Raw genomic sequence first — 20,509 nt, 5'->3', positions numbered from 1 at the left:
TCTAACACCTCACTTTGGGATGTGACATCTGCTGTCTTGGATCCTCAGCAGAGACTGAGACTCAACTCTCCCAAGACGGATGTGAATGACCCGGGAGGATGCTAATTTTTCAGGAGCTTTGGGGAATATTATTGGTTCAAACTGTATTTTTACAAATGCTCTAGGTGAGAGACTATGAGTGACCACGTTTCATAAAAAGAGGCCCATAAAGTATAATTGGAAAGTAGATCCCGAAGGATAAGAGTCATTTTGAAAGGACAAGAGGCAAGTTTAGGAAAAATAAGAGGTACTTAAGTGGAAATTCAATGTGTATTTGTACTGGGCCAAATAAAATTATATTGAAATGAAAAATAAACTGATGGAACTTTTTTTTTTTTAAAAAAAGGTAGTAGTAGATTTCATTTGTTTACTCACTAATTGAAAAACATTAATAATCCAAGTGCTAATATTCTTCCTGGTTATAGAAATACAACTATGAAACAAAATTCTTGTCCTCAAGAAGATCATCATGGCCTAGCAAAGAAGAAAGCCACAATAAAATAAACATGTGAGGGATAATACACTCAAATTCTGGGAACCAAAAATAAGAGAATATATAAGGTGCTCTAGTGCAAAGAAGAGGCACACAACTCAGAATAGGAAACTGGGTGTCAGTGAAGGCTCCCAGAGGAAGTGACCAAAGCCTCTGAAAGTAAAGATCAGATAGACATTAGCTACTCAAAGGAAAGAATATATTCTAAGAGGAGAGAACAAAAAGAGCCAAGATGCAGTGGCTTCCGAAGATAATGGAACCTTCAGGGAACTGCAAATAATTTGGTAAGGCAGAAATGAGGGTGTGTGAGGAAGTGGCAATGAAGCCAGAGAGGTAGGCAGCACCAAGGGAGGAAAGCTATGATGAGTCACTAAAGGATTTTAAACTGGCAAATGACATGATCTAGTTTGTATTTTTGAAAGATCATTCTCTGTGGTACGGATAATGGGTTGGGAAGAAGCAGAATCAGAGGGAGGGAGCCCTGGGAGGAGGATGTTGACATAATCTAGGCAAGAAACCCTGAAATCAATGGGATGGGGAAACAATAAGAAGAGAAAGCCTTGAAGACACTTCTAAGACAGAGTATAGGGAACTTGGTAACAGAATGATTGGATTAGAGGAATAGAAGGGAGCTGTCCAGAAGAACTTCGAGATTTTTGGTTTGAGCTACTGAGTAGTGGTGCTATTCAGGGAAACAAGAAAAACAGAGAAGCAGACTTTAATATTCTTTCACTTCATTTCATTTGTTCATTTATTCAACAGACACTTATTAAAGGCCCATTATCTGCTGTGAATAGACAAGTAAATCAATGATTATACCGCCCTATGATAGGTGTCAGTGACAGAAATATACACAAGGGAGCAACTGAATAAATAGGATAGGTACGTAAATCACACTGAGGAATTAGGTGAGCTTCTAGAGGACACAATGCCCACTTTGAGCTTTTTTTTTTTATTATTATTGAGGTGAAATTCTCATAAAACATTCTCATAACCATTTTAAAGTATACAATTCAGTGGCATTTAGTACATTCACAATGTATCTAGTTCTGGGTTTTGAACAGTGACTAGGAGTTTGCTAGATGAATAAGGGGGTGAGAGAAAGCATTTTAGGATATGAGAACAGCATGTTTGATGACATGAAGACCAGAAATAGCATAATTGGAGTGAATGCAGATGGGGAAGCAGTAGAAGAGAAAGCAAGGGAAGGCCCAATAGTAAAACGTCCGAATTTTAACTTGATCCAGAAGGCATGCAAAGTTCTTCAGCTGGGGCTTGACATGATCAAGTTTGCTCTTCAGAAAGATTTCTCTGGAAGTAGTCCTGGTGATACTTCACATAGGGGGAAACCAGGAAGATGAGTGGGGAGATTTTATGCAGCAATCCAGGTGAGAGATGATCAAAGTCTGAACAAGGGCAATGGGAGGAATAATGGAGGGAACTGAAACAAGACATAATGAAGATGCTGAATTTACAATGCTTCATGACTTATTAGACATCAGACTATAGGAAGAGTATAGGATGATTCCTATCATTCTGCTTTGGGTGACTGGGATGATGGCAGTTAACATCCTGGGGTGAAATTTTTGGGGAAAATGTTTAATACAGGTTGGTGAGTTTCCCGAGATTCAGCCAAGTGAAGGGTCATAGAGTCAGTTTAATAAATGGATCTGGATTTTAGAAGTGAGATCTAGGATAGAGAGAGAGTTGAGAATCTTCTTTCCATTGGCAAATAAAGTCATGAGTTTAGGAGAAGTCACTCAGGAAAAGTGTACAGAGAAAGATGTGCAGAGAACCTAGGGCTGAGCTTTGGGAACTAATATTTAAGGTGTGCAAAGAGGATAGAGCTATATGGTTAAAAAGAATCATACTGAGGCCAAAATAGAGTTTAGCAGCAAGGGGAAGAAAAGAGGAATGGAACTGAAAAAGTAGAGAAGGCGGGGAGGGAAATATTGGTCTTATTTGAAAGGGAGTGGGTGCTGGGAGTCTACAGGCCAATGATATTGCTTGGATTAAGTTGTTATCACACTGGGGCCCCAACAGACCATACAAATCTCTCCACTCCAAAATAAGCAATTTATTACTTCTCTATAATCTTCTTAGAAACAATTTCCCAAGTACGTACAATTTCTTCTCAGAATAATTTTGTGGAATGAAGACAAATATTCACCAATATTGACTTATGTCCCTCAAAAAAGATTTTTAAAAATTCCCTACAGTCTCCCTCTCCCAGTGCTGAGACCTGAAAAAGTGTCAGTTCTCGGGTCACAGAGGTCAAAGAAAGGAGAAGGTGGCCAAGTCTAGAGCTGTCCTATCAAGGCAGGGACCATCTCCATTCTTTTCCTGGTCCAGAAACTCTCCTTTAGCTTCTTTTGACTGACTTTTCACAGCTGCTGCCTCTTTTTGCTACCCAGGCTGGCTAAAGACTCACCCTGAATTCCTCAAACCTGAGAAGGGGGCCTGGATGAATATGTTTGTGTGGGGCACTAGCAAAGTTTATGGTTGCTCCAGGTATAAGAAACAGGGCCCAAACTCAGATTCTTAGGTCCTATTTTCTTTTCCCTTCCTCACATTCCCCCTCTTCACCCATTACTTCCACATATGTTTCTATGAATTAAAACTTGGAAGGGTTGGTAGAAGGGAGGCCTGACATCGCTTTTTCTTGAAGTGCTGTAACTCTGACAGATATCTAGGGGCTCTTTCTTTACCTTTTCCTTGCCTTACCTGGGCACAGCCTTCTAGGGAATGAAGAAACTGAGCTCCGGGAGTGAGAGTGGAGGGCAGGTTTATGCTAGTTTTCCAGGGACTCTAGTCCCTTCATAATTCATACCTGTTGCATGAATACAAGGGAAGAGCAATGACTGACTCCCTTTGGGGTTTTGCCATATGCCTCTACTTTTTAAAAGGAAAGCTGTTTTTCTTGGGAAATTTGGCCTTCAATGTCTTGCCAGAAGTGATGAGGGCCCCAAAGCCCTGTTTATGGGAAAATGCATAGGCAGAACGTCGAGAGCCTGCATGTTTCAGTCTGGTCCGGATTCGGGGTGGCAGTGGATGGCTCATGCAATGATGAATTCTGTCAATAACCTATAGCCAGAGCATGGGGGACAGGGGTTTTATCCACAAAGGCAAAAGCAAAGAAGGTCATGAATTATATCTGGGTAGATTCCCTGTTTTACTCACCTTGTCCACACGGACAGGCCAGAACAATGGTTTGAGAAAGTGGTACCCAATCACAGGCAGCATACAGAGGACCATGCTGAGGACAACACTCAGCCACACTTGTGGCCAGTCCAGAGTGTTCCTGGCCACACCTGTAAACAAGGAGTCAGAAGGGGAAAGGCAGAGCCAGAGCCTAGAGGAAGGAGGCTGTTAGCCAGAACTTAGATACCTCTTCAGTCCAAAGAAAGAAGTTACTGATTTGGAGTCAGTTTAGTCTTCGGAGAAATAACGCAAAGGCAAAAGAATTGCAGTGAGGTCCTTGGTGCAGCCAAAGTCATTGTGAATTCACGTGCCTTTGTCTCCCTCTAAAGGCCAGGCAGGGCAGGAGAGGTGGGGGTAGGTTATAGGAATCCTAGAGTACTGGCCTGGACACAAAAAGGGATAGAGCGTTTTGGAGGGGGAAAATGAGTGCTTTGACAAGAGGCAGGAGCCAACGACATCCACACATCTACTCTCTCTGTATTTTGTCCTCATCAGAATGGAGATGAGAGAGAGGGGAGTTAACATTGGAGATAAGAAGGCAATATGCCACATTAGAAAGGACATTGGATTAGGAACCAAGAGACCTACATTTGAGTTACTTAATTTTTAAAACCTCCAGTCTCTAAAATGGTGATAATAACTCTTTCTCTGTCTACCTCATAGGATTCTTGTAAAGACCAAAATAGTTAAGACTTGAAAATATCTTAGAGACTCTAATAAGGTAAAATATTTCCCCTAGCTAGATTTTGAGTCCTTTTAGGGCTGAGACCATGTCTTACTCACATCTATAGCCACAGAGCCTAATACATAGCTGCTCAGTAAACATTTATTAAACAGATATACTTGGATCACACTCCCACCCCAACCCCCTTGCCACACACTGGGCAGAGTCTTACCTAGGAGTTGGAAGACGTTGGGGAACATTAGGCACAAGCCATCACTGTACAGGAAGAATAAGATGCAAAAGTAGAAACCCAGGCTACCCCAGGTGAAGATGTGGCTTATCATTGTCCAGTAGGTTGTCTCCAGGGCAATCTGAAAAGCACCCTCTTATGTGCAATAGTCTATAACCTGGGACTATCCACCACCTTCCCTCTCCAATTTTGTAAAGGAGGATGCTCCTTTCCCACCACCGCCCTTTCCTCCTTCCCTCCCTGTTTTCCAGACAGGCTCCCCAACCAGTCCCCTTACCCCACCACTGGCCACACCTGCATTGTGACCACACAGAGCAAGGAGGTCTGCACTATTGTGGAGAAGGACTGGTAGTCGGAGATTTCCTTCCCATCAGTGCGCACTGAATTGTGAATGGTCCCCATAGGGATAAAGAACAGCACTAAGGAGCTGTAGATCCCATGCACTAAACACTTCACAAATTCCTTCTTGTTGAAATAGAGGTTGTGCTGGCCTGGCTCATACAGCTCTGGGAAACGTAGGCTCCATGTTTCATTCACATCCTGGAAGCACCAGAGGGTAAGGAGGAAGGCTCAGGGTCTCTCCATAGAAGGTCCCATCTCCATCAGAGTAGAGGCTTCTCCCCTCACTGAGTCTGCTTGTCAGGCTGCCTAGGAGCTTCCTCATGGATTACTTAAGAAGTGGAACCAGAGAACAGAGCAGTGACCACATACCTGTCCTGAAGTCCTACTTTCTAGGCAAGGATCTAGGTAGTGGAAGAAAGCTAGAAGGTCAAGATCGGGGATTAAGAAAGGGGGCAATTAGGATTGGGGGTAGCTGGAAGGGAGGACTGGAGCTTGGGATGGGGAGGCAACTGGGACTTGAGTTCCCAGTTTAAATGTTCCTTTAGTTGAGTATTCTTTGTGTCAAAAGTCAGTTGGAGAAAGTGGGAAGCCAATGGGGACGAGTTAGTCCCTTGGAGGTATCTATGTTCTGTGATACTCCTCCCATTCCCATAGCTACTGAGGAACTCAGGTGAGGGAACTCTCTGTGCATAACACTGGATCATCTTCATCTCCTAAATCTGAAACTTTGGATAACAAAGCTCAAGGCTTGTTTTGAGAGGTTGTGGATCCCTAGAATTAGACCAGTGAAGCTGGACAGGGCTGTTGAATGACACAATTTATCCTTCTTGCTGCTCTGAGGCCGGCAGCTACTTCATGGAGAATTTTCCTTCCTACGCTGACGGAGACTGGGAACCATGATCCCATGATGTCCTCTTTTAGCTACTTTATTCCTCTTTGGAGGCTCATTTTCTATTTCACATGCCCAGGACTGAAGGTTGGGGTAGAAGAGGAAGGAGAGGTAGGGCACCAGGATCCTTAATGTCCAGGGAATTTCTCAGAGGGACAGATGGTATCCTCTAGGCTTACTCCCTATGACTCAAGGTATCCTACCCACACTCCCACGCTTAGCCTGCAGGATTCTCGCCTAGGCCTCCCTGCATTGGCTTATCTCATTATCTCTCTCTGGGTCTCTCCTTCCTTGAAGCTCCTTGCTTTACCTAGACCTGTCCCCAATAACTCTATTTCATTTAACTTTTGTACACACTCCATTTACTGCACAGCACAATTTCCATGTTTCTGTCTACAAAGATAAAATTGACACAGGAAAACCTGGATTTCTAAAACTGATGATTATTCTCTGTGGTAGATGATTTTTTACTTTATCCACTGATACCTCTCCAGGTGATGGGCTCCCTTCCTTGCTCTAGAAATTATTTCATTTACACTTGACTTTGAAGAGCCTGACTATGGCTGTCCTCCTCACTCCTGGGAATACTCTGCCCTGTGGCTTCAGCACTGACTAAGAGGCTTGCTGCTGCTCTTACCTGGTCAAAGAGACTCAAGCCCAGGACAGGGAGGGAGGTGTAGACCAGGTTGTAGAAAGTGATAAACCAGGTATCATAAACTGTCTGGAAGAATACCAAGGAGATTTCTTAGATTCCTCTCTTCTCCAAAGTCTCACTCAGCTCCACCTCCCAGGTCCAAGAGAACTTCTGCCCTCCACCTATCCACCACCACTCTAACCTAGAGCAGGGTTTGGATTTCTAAAATCTGATTAAGAAGGTTGACCCCAGACTCTATATGGTCATATTCTATTTATATCCCTAGTTCCCTTGTCCCTGGAACAAGGCCACATCAAATCTGACAAGGCTGATTTGAACCAACCCTACCATGACCTGTACTGCTCCTCCCTGCAAAGAAAGGACCCAGAGTGGCTGCTAGGCAACGCTAGCTGTACCCCTGTATCACTAGGCATGTAAGCCTCTGGACTCTTCTCTTTATCTGCTTTATGGTATTCAGCAGTTTCTATAACACTGGACACTTTCTATCACTGGCAAGCAGGATACACTCAGTGATCCTTCTTCAGCTGGGCCCTTCATGCTGGGCTTAGAGAGGGCTCCTTTCCTTACCAGCCACAAGAGGTCAGCAGCAACACATGCATACACACACGCCTCCCACAAACCAGACTGGCTTTGTTAGATGCTGGGGAAACACAAGCCTACTACTGTCTGCTGACTGGTCTGCTTCCCCTGGAGCCCAAGGTAACAAAGGTAGTAGGGATCACCCAAGATAATCATTCCTGAGGTTGTTTCTCATTGGGAATCCTTGAGATACTCCTGAAAAACTTCTCATAGGAAAAGGGACTTCTTGTAGAACATCCAAATCCAAGTGTCAAGTCTTGGAGGTTGGGGAGATTTTATATTGATTAGAGCAACAACAGAGTATGTTTTGTGGGGTGGTATGTCTGGGTGAGGAAGGAGAAGTAAAGGGAAGCTGTGTTTCCAAGTATGGCTACAGGAGAATGCCATAAGCAGCCTGTTTGGCAAGACCCAAAGGCCCCTTGCAGCTTAACCTGTTTCATAAAGGTTACTTTGGAGCCTAAAAAAAAAAACCTCACAGATCCAGGAATCTCACCCATCACCTCCATTACATATATTTGGAAATTCTAGGTCTCTATGTCAGGGAAAAATGTGAAAATGTCTTATGGGAGAGTTCTGAAGGTAGGAATCAGTCAGAGCCAGGACAGAAAAGTTAAGGGTTTAGAAACCTAAGGTTAAGTGTAGGGTTAGGTGATAGGGTCAGCATGGGTGAGGAGCTTTATGGAGGGATGGCAGCATGTTGTACACGGGTCTCTGAAGGAGAAAAGGGGTCTGAGCTGGCTGACACAGGGGGTGATTAGAGAAGACTCAGCTGGCCAGAGTGGAAGTACCACCTGGCCTCTCACCTGAGCAGAGAACCCACTGTAGAAGGCATACCAGAAGTGCACCAGAGTGAAGGCAAAGTTTTTGTAAAAGAAGTAGCTGAGAAACTTGCACATGCGATTGTAGGACCAGCGGCCGTGGACCAAGAGTAGACGCTGAAGATAGCAGAACTGAGAGAAGGCGAAGTCGCTGTTGAGCATGGCCTGCATTCCCTCCTGACCGCTGATGCCGACTCCAATGTGGGCAGCTGCAAAGAAACCCCAGAAACTTCTCAGCCACAGAGCTTGTTTTCTGGGGAAGTATAAAAGGAAGGCTGAGATCAACATGTACAAACGCTTAATATACATTTGAAAAACACTGGTGGGGACAGCTCAAAGTGGCATTAATATATGGGGCCTTTTCTCCTCAGTGGATTGCCCCGCTCCCACAGGTCAGAAAACAGTGCCTTCATCTGCACTTTGTTTTGCACACTGCCACTTAAGAACGCCTGGTATGGCTAGTATTAGGAAACTGTCCTCGGTGATCTCTGCACCTACCATAGACATCTAGGCTCTTTCCTACTGTCTAGATGCTAAGGTAAAAATTTCTTATTATCCCTTGAAGCCACTTAAATCAATTAAATGGATGGATGTCAATCTAACACAGTATTTAATTACCTAAATTTATCTAAGGATCTAAAATCCAACTATTGGGAGGAATAAGTGATGTACATAATTTGTTGGTGAGAAACAAGTTCTTCAGGAGGTCTAAGGTGACTTTTTCTGGATAAAGCAAGGAATATGCTTGATGGAAGATAAGACTTAGGTTTCTAAGAGTTTTAATTAGTTGTAGTATAGGCCAAATTTGCTGGTCTTCTAGTATATACTTATTGCACTGCTTAACAAAATAACTGAAGCCTCTAAGGCCGTAAAAGCTAAAGAAGCTCTAGAAACTGAGGAGGAGAGCAAGAACACTTCCTAGTATTAAAACAAACTGAGGCTGGACTATCTGCTAGTGTTTCCAGTATGGGGAAAGCAGCTGGACCAGGGGACATCTAGATGTTGTCTGTATCTCCAGAACCACAAGTTGCTGGAGGCTAAGAGCATTCAGCTGAAATTACCACTAGTTTCAGTCATTTGCTTCCATTTGTCCGAAGCATCAGTAAGTTTGCTATTCTTCTCCAGCCAGGGGAGTCAGGGCAAGCTCTTGGGAATATTGCCTCAGAGAGGAAAGGATCTCTGCATCAGGCCTCACAGCTAACTCCCTGGTTGGGCAGCCCTGTCTTCTGCCTAACATTGCTCAGGCCTACCACCTTTAAAGAAGGAACAGACCATGACTTTGGCCCAATGGTCCTTTCTGTGGGCTTTGATGCCACCTCAGAAAGATGGTGTTGTAGTTGCACAGCCTGTTGTCCTGTGAATATATGCATGTGTTTCTGCTGGAGCCACAGGTACCTGTGTGTGTATGAGTGTTATGTACATGAATCATGTGTGTGTGCATGACTGTGGATATGGGCTGATGTAATCATGTGCAAGTAAGTGGGAATTCAGATGTAGAGGATCATGAATAGAGTTGCAAAACAGTATAAATGTACACTACACATGATATGCAGGAGTGTGAGCCAGAAACACAATGCCACCCATATCAGTTTCGCCCATGGAAGAAAAGGGCAAGCCCAGGGCTGGGTGCTACTGCCTCCCACCCCTCACATGCCTTTGATCATGCTGACGTCATTGGCCCCATCCCCGATGGCCAGTGTCACCACCTTCTTGTACCTCTTCACCAGCTCTACCACCTGGGCCTTCTGAAGGGGTGTCATCCGGCAGCAGATCACCCCCTTGCACATGCACGCCGTTTGCAGCAGTTCTAACTCCAGGTTCCCTTCTAGAGCGTGGGCCTGCAGCACCAGGACACATCCACATTTCAGGCTGCCCCAAAAGGCTCTTGGGACAGGACCTTCTTAGGCCCTTTCCTTCCCCTCCATACTCCCCTGTACTACATATGTCAGGCAGAGTTGCTCCCAAGGTGCTCCACCCCCAAGGGAAGCCAAGCCCCCAAGACAGTTCTAGGCATCCTCACATCTGACCCAGTCTCCAGTGGGAAACCAGTCATGGTCCCTCCCTGGGTCAAATCAGTTGATTGGGTTATAAGGCCTAGTGACTTTTTGGAAGACCTGGTTCTGCTCATTTCCCCCTACTTCTATGTGACAGGCCACATCAGTAATGAAGAGTTCGGAAAAGGAAGAAATATGCCATTGGCTTCTCTTTTCTCATTATTCCTGCCTACAGAAGGCTGGGGAAATTTGTCTGTTGGGGAAGGGCACCTGAAGGGACGGGGAATAGGGTAACCCATGGAATAGGGCAAGGATCTTCAAATTTCCCTGAAGTGGGTTGGACCTAGGAAAAAAGTTCCTTGGAAGAAGAGAACGGAGTTGTAGGTCTGTGTTGCCCACCAGACTGTAGCCATTGATGACCAAGCCATAGTTGCCACTGGGCACCTCCTCAGGTATCTTGAAGGGTATTCTGGGCTTTGTAGTGAGGTAATCATCTATTGGGTCTGATTCCAGTAGAGACTGGGGTTTCATCTTTTCCCTTGCTGACCTGAAAGCCAAGAGTGATGGTTAGTGTCAGACCTGAAGCCCCAGAGCTTAGGAAGGAAAATGTGTCCCAAAGCGAAAGTGGGCAAGGTGGATACAGAGCCTCTGCAAAGCACCAGCCAGGGCCTCAGACTTGACTGCCTCCTGAGACCTGCCATTGCCTTAGGTCCCTGACCACCTACATACAAAACTTCTCCACCCCTACACTCCAACTCCTTGAGCCCTAATGCTTCTTCATAAAATTCTCTCAACTATTTTAGGTTTTTTTGTTTTTCTCTCCTCCATTTCTTGTCTGGTAATGTGAGCGCCATACAGGGTAAAGAAATGGGTGGGAAATCTTGGGTCCAGGGATGGCAGCTCTCCCATCATACCTGAGTTCTTGCCACACAGTCTCATTATCCTCGCCTTCCACGATAAACATCCCATCCATTTCATCGTCAAATATGTTACAGGCATAGGCAATGTTCACAGCAGTCTCTAAAGGCAGGAGAAATACTGTTGCATTCCAGGGTCTTTACAGTATACAGGTACAAGGGCGCTAACAGCGCACTGTAGAGACCAGAGGTCCATATTTGCCATGGATGCAGTCAAAGCGTTATTTTTCATAAGTCAGTGGAGATCATATTCAAACATCCACAGGAAACTGTCTACCTGGTACAGACTTGCAAGTATTTATCAATAACTAGGATCACTCTGGCTTAGCTTTCTCTACAAAGCCTTCTGCTATTTCTTAAAGCAATTCCAGCCTGGATTCACTTCTCCAGGCAATCTGGATGTATTTCCTTGAACAGCGCTGTGCCCATTTCTACGCTAGATTTCATAGGGAACTGAGATATGTTTAGGTTGTAGTCTTTCCTTTGCATCAAACAAACGGCTAAGGAAAAAAAATGAAATAAAAAATAAAAAGAAAAGATGGCCAAACTGGACAGGGAAGAGGACTGGGCAGGTGAGGAGCTACCCTTTACCTTGCTTATCTCCAGTTAAGACCCATATTTTAATTTTGGCTTGGCTCAGGGTGATGATCGTCTCAGGTACTCCATCCTGCAGCTTGTCTTCTATGGCTGTGGCCCCTAACAGCTTTGAACAGAGATATCCATGAGTGAGGAAAAGGGAGAGTCACAGCATTTCGTGGCACCCAACAACTCAACTGGCACCTCAGCAACCTCCTTAGTAAGCTGGCTCTGTCCTGGTACGAGGACTCCAACGGTATAAAACTCAGCACACTCTGCCCCTCAGCAGACATAGCTTTTCAACCACACACTGAAATCAATTTTAGAAACACAGAATATTAAGGACCAAAAAGGGAAAGGACTTGTCCAAGTCGTCCATGAAGCTTTGTGCCACTTATAAATCGTCTGCTTCGTAACACACTTTCACGTCTCCCTTGCTTCATAGCACGTTCCTGGCTTTGGAATCCAATCCTGCCCCCAACCTGTCCCTGGCTTCCTCACACTAACCATCAAGTCTTTTTCAATCTCTTCATAGACAATTGATATTTTATTTTCCCGATCCTCCAAAGACAGGAAGGCTTCGCTGTGCTTCCTGCTCCAGTCCTGGAAGAAGGCATTGTCCAATTCTCGGTAGGCCACCATGAGGGTACGAAGGCCATCACTGGCAAAATCCTGGAAGACATGTGTGTGCACTGAGTGCACTTGGGTTGGGTTAGGGCTGAGTTAAGGGAATGACAGACTAACCCCACAGATTCCATCTGCCTGCAAAATAGAGTTTATTGGTTAGTACCATGGGGCTAGTACCTAGCCTAGCCAGAAAGCATCTGTTGAGTTTTTCTCGGCAAAATGCCTTAAGGTTGGGGTCAGCAGAGCTGGGGATAAAGTTTGAGAGTATTTCTGAGAGACAGAAGATTCTAACTTCTACCTGTGGTTAGGTCATTTGCTGTGTGACCCTGTAAAGAATGAAGCCTTCTTGGTTTCTTTCTTGTAAAATTAGGATAATAATTCACTTCTCTTGGGACTATACCTAGGAGTGGAACTGTTGGGTGTGTGACAACTCTATGCTTAACTTTTTCAGAAACTGCTAGACTGTTTTCCAAAATGGCTGCATCATTTTACATTCCATCAGCAGTGTATGAAGGTTACAATTTCTCTATATCCTTCCTAATACTTATTATTGTCTGGTCATCTTTTAGATTTTAGTTACCCTAGTGGTATGAAGTAGAATCTTGTGATTTTGATTTGCATTTCCTTGGATAGCTAATGACATTGCACATCTTTTCATGTGCTTATTGGCCATGTGTTCTCTGACTTATGACTATGTGTTAATATAGGGTCAAGACAAAATGGCCTAATAAAATAGTATTTCCTCCAATCTAGTTTTTCTTTAAAATATTTTTCTGATCTGCCCCTTCCCCACCACATCCCCTGTTCTATTCTCCCAACTCTCTATATATCCAGGTTTAAGGGTAGAAACCCCAGAAAGCATGAATCTGCTTTTTGTCTCTAATGCCAGCAGACTGGAGCCATCTCTCTTTCAGATACATCTCAAATCCTAGAGGGTGGAAGTGGAAACACACTGACACAGGGACACATATGTGGACACACACAGAACCACCCACAGCTTCCCTCCCCTGCAATCTAAACACTTACATCTAAATGTTCCATGGTCACGTCTCTGAGGGATCTACAGGATGGATGAAGTAGCTGGCAGAGGATGGTGTCTGCACCCTTGCAGAACAACATTACACGGTTTTCAGGTGTCCTCACTAAGGATAAACAAATTAAGTGAAGTAAACACATAGGTCCATTGTTACAAGAACCTGTCTGGGCCTCTGAGGGACAGCAGGAGGCTGTTCCCATGACATTAGTTTCTGATACCTCTAGGGGCTAAGTACTCAGTGAGTGGTCACACAGGATAAGTGATGTGCTGAGGGCTGGTGAGAGTGAGAGAGGACCTTTTGGAACCAGTTTTTTCATGGGTTGTTCAACATCACCAATGGAAGACTCTGGTACAGAATCACATTTAGCTTCTGAAGTCCAAGTTCCAGACCAAGGCTCATACCTAGTAAGGACCAAGGATGAAAAATGACCTTCTTCCTCTTCAGTCTGAGGCCTAAACTAATTGAGAGTAAGATAGTATGAATTTCCCTTATATTGTCTGCCCTCATTTCTTATTCTGAGTTCAGGCTTTATGGATTTATTCTCTGTTCTGTTCTTGTTTTTGAGGGTTCTGACAAGCCACTGCCCAGGATCACTAAAGGAAGGCCCTAGCACATGGTGGTAGGCTCACATATGTGTATATGAGAAAATATAAAGGACTATTGCAAAGTGGGAATGGCTGTGTATTTGTACTTGAGGCACAGTACCTGTGAAATGGCATGTGTGTGGAAAAAAACATTTGTGTGTAGAAAGAAGAGAAAGTCATCGTGTGAATGTATATGAAAGACGAATACAGGGAGATGACCGACTAGGAGGGGCACCCACCAATCACAGACATCCTCTTGCGCACATTGTTGAAGTCCAAGATAGCTAGCAGTTTGTAGATTCTGGTTTCCCCCATTTCGACTACCATGATTGTCTCAGACGTGCGGGAACGGAACACAAAGCCAAAGTTCCTGGCAGCAGTGACAAGGGCACCTTCATCTGGGGACTGAGCCTGGTAAACCAGCTCACCTGGCAGGAGAGAAGAGGGCAGCCAGAGCCCATAGAGATGTGCAGCTGAAGTCCACCCAGAAGTGAGACTGTCTTCCAAGTGGCTTACATAAAGATGGATCCCAGGAGGGGATATCTTTCTTCAAAACTTCCTCACAAATCTGGCCCTAAAAGGCCAGGTTGCATAGAACAGGTCAGTTTTTTTTTTTTTTCTCCCAATATTTCCAACTAATTTCATAGACCTGAGTTAGTATTACAGAGATACATGGTACATATACACAAACGAACAAAACATAGGTCAGTTACTCTCCAACTTTAGTGGGTAAAGATGGCTCAGCGGGGTGGAGGTGGGGGGAGAGGGTTGTTAAAAATGCAGGTTCCTGGGCCCTCCCCAAACTTACTGAACACAGAATCACAAAATCTGGGAGGACGGCCCAGGAAATTGAACTTTCACAGATCTCCTGGGTATATCTCATGGAGATGGTCCTACATAAAGTGCTCCTGCATAAGGCTGGCTGCACTTTGTTGAACACAGCTATAAGATAATAAGATTGATGGTTTAGTAAACAAAAAACATATATGAATGAGTACTGCCACCTTTGAAACTCTCATCCTGGGAAGCTAAATGACTTACTCTGCTGAATTAATCTTTCAATTTCATATTACACAAGATATTTTTGGAAATCCTTTTTTAGAATATCCTCATAACCTGAAGTATATTTTAAATTATTTCTCTTTTGAAGGTCAATTTGATTTTTAAAGTTATTGTATCATCAGAATCTTATACTTGTAAATAAGGTAGGTGAGGAGTATAATTTTAGGTCAGACGTAAGATATGTTCATGGGATGATAAGATTATTTTATTGTGTGTTTCCTATCTTGTCACTCAAGGCAGTAAACAAAGGTAAGTCCAAATATGTTTCAAGTAACAGCAGCTTGCTGGAATGTCAGACCCTGGAAGGCCTGTAATGGGTGGGAGCTCGTGGGGCCAGAAGACATGAGATTTGGGTTCTTATCTCATTTATGCCTTTTTTAGCTATAGGATTTTAGTCACTTAATCTCTTCAGCTTCCTTCCCTATAAAACTAGGATCACTTTTCTTGCTCTGCAGAGGGCTGTTGTGAAGATTGTGGGAGATAATATAAATGAAAGCAGTTTGTACAACTGTAAAGTGATGCACAAATGTAAGGTGTTACTCATAACAGCATTATATTAAGATTACATTGACTTTAAAGGATGCGATTTACTTGGTTGCCTAAATTCTTGTTTGTTAAGAAAAAAAAAGTCTTCTTAATTTAAAATCAGTAGTTTTTCATTATTGCTAATAAAGTTTCAATAAATTCACGGATGACAGAGTCATATTTGGTTAGTAAGGAAATTATGGCACATGGGGATACTGTTAAATTGTGCAGTGACAAGAGGATGACTTAACTCATCCTTCAGGGAGTCCTGTCAGAGATAGTGGGGCTGGTCTCAGAAACAAACGAGATAATCTCTGTGACAGAACACCGCAGTCTCAAGACCGGAAGCTCCCCAGATAGCACCAAGTTGGACCCCTAACCAATGGCTCAACCTTCTTTTAGACCAAGGGGTTGTTTTCTATTGGAATGTCTTCAGTGACTAGGAGCTCACTATTTATCCTGACTGTCCATTCCATCGATGGACAGTGCTCCCTATTAGAAAGTTCTTTCTTAGATTAAGTTGTTACAAATGATACCAAACCACCCCCACCTCCAACCAGCCTAGACTCCATGACGTATTCTCAGTCCATGAGGCCTCAGGTCCCTCCTCACCTTCTACCTTCTCTTCTGGTATCACAGTATGACACAACGAGAGTGACACGAAAAACAAGTGTACCCAGCGATCTCCCCTTTTCACTGCTTCCACCAAAGTCTTGTCATAAAATGAAAACTTAGGATCAGCCAGTCTGTTGTAGGAGAAATCGACTTTTTCCGTTTTCTAGAACACATAAGTCAGAACAAACTTCTCAACAGCAGCTTGACGCCTTATAGAAGGTCAATCGGGGGCAATTTTTGGAATGTGACGAGAACTCTTTGGAGGATGGGAAAAGCCAGATAGATGAAGGAGACCCCGGGCTGGTTTCTAAGGCTTTTGCAGCTCTGACCTGGACCATCCATTCACTTGGAAAAGGTCCATCCCATAGGAGACAAGCTGAGCACTGCCTGGTAGACCCTTCTTGCCCTCTTTACACTCCAGCTCCCCTGAATGACCAGTGGCCAGCTTCAGGTTCTGTTCGTCCGAGTCCCAAATCCCTGATAATCAAACCTGAGGATATGAGAGGGTAACTGTTCCCCCCTGGTAAATGGTTTCTGGAAAAAGTCTTGTCTCTGGCAGTCCCTCTGCCCAGTGTGGGGAGCTGGGAAGGGAGCTAGATACAAAGACATCACTGTGTTGCACTATTCCTATTTCACCCCCCAAGTGGGCTAGAGAGGAGTACTGCAAGTTAGAAGCAAGGCTGTTTAACAAGAGGCTTCAATACAGGCTTCTTGTTCACAGACTTAATTTTAAACCATTTCACTTAACCCGTCAGCATACCTGATTCCTTCCTGCCTCCAATCCTAAAGGTCATAACTTTGCTTCAATCTTTGGACCAAATATTTACTACCATTTTCCTGGCTATGAGCATGGCTCCTTTACAGCGTTGACTATCATTCCTCATTTCAGGTAGGCTGCTGGGAACCACCTTGGGTAAACGCTTTTTTTCTGGCTCAGTTTGGTCCTGAGACTCTCTTATGTTCACCCTGGAGTGAGGTGTTGTTAACAGATTTTTTCCAGCCCACACCAGAACTCTCAAGGTTATTTCACTAGTTCTTTATAGTTATGGTGCTACCTGAGCTGGGCCCCAATGTGTCAAGTACAGACACAACTGTCCTGCATGGTACTATGTTGGGGGAAGTGAGGTTTGTAGTGAGCATTATTGGCTCTTTTTTATATCCCGCCTAGAGGGAATTTTGTCATGGCAGTGAGGAAGTATGGTTAATTCCAGAGTGAAGTCCTAGACCTGGCCAACCACAGAGCTGTGAGCTCTAGGAAGTTTGTGGGTTCAGTAATTTAAGATATCTCATTACATAGCATCCTCTGAGGCTTTTCCAGAACTGGGCTCTTGTACTGGCACATTCTCTAAAACCAAAAGCTGGTGAGTGATGAGAGAGAAGCTGGAGAGGTAGACATGATGCAGATCCTGCATTACCATCTTATATGTAATATGGAACCATAGCACTTTTCTGCTGGGAAGGACATAATCATATAGTCCTCTGGTAGCAGCATGGACAGTAATACTGGAAGTAGCAAGATGGAAGACCAGTTAGAAGGCTATTCGGTAATTTACAAGAGAAATGATGAAGTAGTAACAATAAATATTAAAAAAAAAAGGGGATGGTTGAAAATATAGGGAGCTAGAATTAATATGACATGGATATGAGAAGTGAAAGAGAGAGTTAGGAATAATTTTATATTTCCTAATTGGGCCCCTGGATAGATGGTAAGAACATTCACTGAGACAGAATACCCAGCAGGAGGAGGTTTTTGACAGACCAAACTGGAGATAGCCGAAGGACATACAAGTAGTAATGAAAGCAGGCATACACAGTTTTGAAGTGCAGGTAAGAGATCTGAGCTACTTTCTAATCTCCCCTTCCAGGCAAGTAATGCTTGAGAACACTGGACCTGGCTGGGTACTGGACTAAGGCCAGGCTGGCTTGGAGCTGCAGTACAGCATGGGTGATCAAAGAGGGGGAAAAAAGGAGAACTAGTAAGGTATTAAGGATGTTTATGATTTGGGGGTACAGATCGGGGGGCAAGATAGGAAAGGAAGTAAAGTCACAAGGGATTGACAGACTGGAGAAAAAGGAGAGCAAAGAGTTTATAAATCTTCCTGAGATAAGAAAGCAGGCATACTAGGAGTCAAGTACCAAAAGAGCTGGAGGAATAAGGTTTGTGATCAGAGATCATGACAAGAGAGTTTACAATTTCAGACCAGTACAATTCTGGATGGTGACATGATAACATAGAAATGGGTGATACAGGTTTTTTTTTAGTCCAAGAAGTCATTTGAAAGATATATTCTTTCAGACATCTGAAAGCATCTATGGTGATAGATCACTCATAAATAAGCCAATACCACCCAAGATGATAGCAGGGGTTGGACAGAGAGGAAAAACATGAGCTAAGTTTCAAAGTCCTCAGTGAACAAGGTGGAGAAGCCAGAAGATTCATAGATGTCAATGACAAGAAGAAAGAGGAGTACAGCCAGAAGTCATAAGCATCACAGGAAGAAAGTGTACATGAGGGAGAAAAAGTGGCACAGGATGATGAGGACAATACCTTTGGGCTTTTGGTATGCAGAGTATAAGAGATGGAGGAAAAGGGATATTCTCAGAGAAAGTCATCTTTCAATCAAGGCAGGGAGAAGAAGGCATTTTTATGAAGAGACAAGGCTGTAGGTAAGTCTGTCTACAAGAGAACAAAGATTCCAGTGATCCAGTGGAAAATGTGTTACGGTCAATCAGTAGCAGAAGGAAGAGGAAAAGAAAAGAAATTCCAGGATAACAATTTATTCTCTAGAAGCTGTAATTTTGTTTATATTGCCAAGGTCATTAGCAGAGTCCCTGGTAGAGGATTTTAGGCAAATACTGATTTTATTTCCCATTTCCAATGTCTCTGGATGGACAGGGGTGAGGGAGTAGTGAGGAGCTGGAGTTAGCTGTTTGGTATGTAAGTTAAGTGGTTAAGGGTTTGGAATTGGTTCTAATAGGAAAGGGAAGGGGGAGGAGTACCCTGAATGTAATGGAAGAAGCCTTATGAAGAGATGCTTGAAATCAAATCCATAAACAAAAACTGACATCCAATTCTGGAGAAAACAATAAAAATGAACCAGATCAAGATAGGAAGAATGAAAAGAAAGATACTTTTTTAGTTATGTGGGTTACAACTATCGAGTACGTCACAAATCATGAAGCTGTAAGGGAAAAAGACTGATAGATTTGACTACATAAATTAAAAACTTTTAAACAGAAAAAAATTATAAACAAAACACAAAAATGGAAAAAGTAATTGTAACATACGTGCCAGGCTAAGGAAAATTTGCTATTTTTACTATATAAAGAGCACTTTCAAATAAGACAAAAAGGGCAAAGAATATGAAAAGGCAGTTCACAAAATAAGTATAAATGGGCAATAAAGTGATTGGGAAGGGGAAGGAATAAGCACATAAAAATTATTCAATCTGATTAGTAATCAGAGAAAGGCAAATTAAATATCGTTTTCACCAATTAAATTTCTAAAGGTTAAAACACTGATACTCGTTACTGACAAGGCTATGGGAAAAAAGGAATTCTCATATATTTCTGGTGGCATTACAAATTGATGCAGTCTATCTGGAGGACAATATGGCAATATTAAATACATTAAAAAAATCTAACCACCCTTTGACCAACTAATTTTACTTCCAGAACTTTATTGTAAGAAAAGAATTATCAGAAGAGAAGACAAAAATACACACCCAGGTGCTTACCATAACACTATTTATAATAGCAAAAGGAAACAATAAAAATAGGGATTGGCTAAATCAATTAAGATGTATCAATACAATTGGATATGACACTCATTCCAGATGATGATGTAGACCTAAATATACTGACATGGAAGGAGGGCCACAATATAGTGTCAAGTGAATGAAAGGAGACTGAAAACAGCACACATGCTCTTCTTCCTTCCATCCTGCATTCCTATTTACCTACCTACCTACCAGATCTAGACATGTATGTGTATATATACCTATGAAAAGCAACTGAAAGGATATATATCCCCAAATTTTACATTGGTTATCTAAGTGGGATTGAAAGATTTTAACTTTCTTCTTCATACATTTCTGTATTGTTTGGATTTGTGTGTGTGTGTGTGTGTGTGTGTGCACAGATTATTCTTTAAACAGAAAAAAACCAATAAAACTATATTCATTTAAAAACACAAACCCAAATCCCCTCAAATAAACAGGTCATTTATATTATACTGTCTGGTGTTACAGGGCCAGTAACAGCTGTGATATTTCTGGGCCTGAGGGAATCCCAGTCTGTCAAAGACGCTGCTATGCAGCACAGCCTCACCAGCCTCCCGCATGCAAGTCACAGGGAGCTGTAATCACGCACCTCCGAGATTTCCACCTTCTGTCTGTTCTTGTCATAGACATCACCTGTGGGTAAGTAAACAAAGTACATACTTGGCAAGCGTTTTAAAGAAGGGTTTCCTTTTTTAAAAAAATTGTGGTAAAATAAGAGTAACAAATTTTTTTCATTTTAACCATTTTTTTAGTGAACAATTCAGTGGCATTAATAACATTCACAATGTTGTGCAACAATCACCATTATATATTTCCAAAACTTTTTCAGCATCCTAAACAGAAACTCACTACTCCTATTT

At 43.0% G+C, this 20,509-nt stretch overlaps 2 protein-coding genes across 2 annotated transcripts in view; both read right to left on the bottom strand.

The window, feature by feature from the left end:
- Positions 1-2,589: 2,589 nt before the first annotated feature.
- On the bottom strand, positions 2,590-14,080 carry LOC105102305 (phospholipid-transporting ATPase FetA). Its single transcript, XM_031449978.2, has 13 exons — positions 13,905-14,080; positions 13,071-13,186; positions 11,925-12,089; positions 11,433-11,544; positions 10,839-10,944; positions 10,324-10,471; positions 9,585-9,768; positions 7,916-8,139; positions 6,516-6,599; positions 4,942-5,187; positions 4,630-4,768; positions 3,713-3,843; positions 2,590-3,616 (listed from the first exon to the last, which is right to left on the bottom strand). Exons 1-13 carry the CDS (start codon positions 13,990-13,992, stop codon positions 3,425-3,427), a joined length of 1,935 nt encoding a protein of 644 aa, XP_031305838.1. The 5' UTR covers positions 13,993-14,080; the 3' UTR covers positions 2,590-3,424.
- Positions 14,081-14,367: 287 nt separating this feature from the next.
- The window catches only part of LOC105102304 (phospholipid-transporting ATPase FetA), a 62,305-nt gene continuing 56,163 nt past the window's right edge, over positions 14,368-20,509 (bottom strand). Inside the window, exons 15-17 of the mRNA XM_064490303.1 lie at positions 20,239-20,282; positions 15,865-16,030; positions 14,368-14,607 (exon numbers count right to left, since the gene is read on the bottom strand). Coding sequence (XP_064346373.1) covers positions 14,375-14,607; positions 15,865-16,030; positions 20,239-20,282 — 443 coding nt within the window. The 3' untranslated portion in view covers positions 14,368-14,374. The remainder of the gene's footprint in view (positions 14,608-15,864; positions 16,031-20,238; positions 20,283-20,509) is intronic.

The sequence above is a fragment of the Camelus dromedarius genome, chromosome 10, assembly GCF_036321535.1.
Source record: "Camelus dromedarius isolate mCamDro1 chromosome 10, mCamDro1.pat, whole genome shotgun sequence".
Taxonomy (NCBI): domain Eukaryota; kingdom Metazoa; phylum Chordata; class Mammalia; order Artiodactyla; family Camelidae; genus Camelus; species Camelus dromedarius.
Note: the sequence above shows the minus strand (reverse complement) of the source record. Positions and strands in the feature narration are given on the sequence as shown.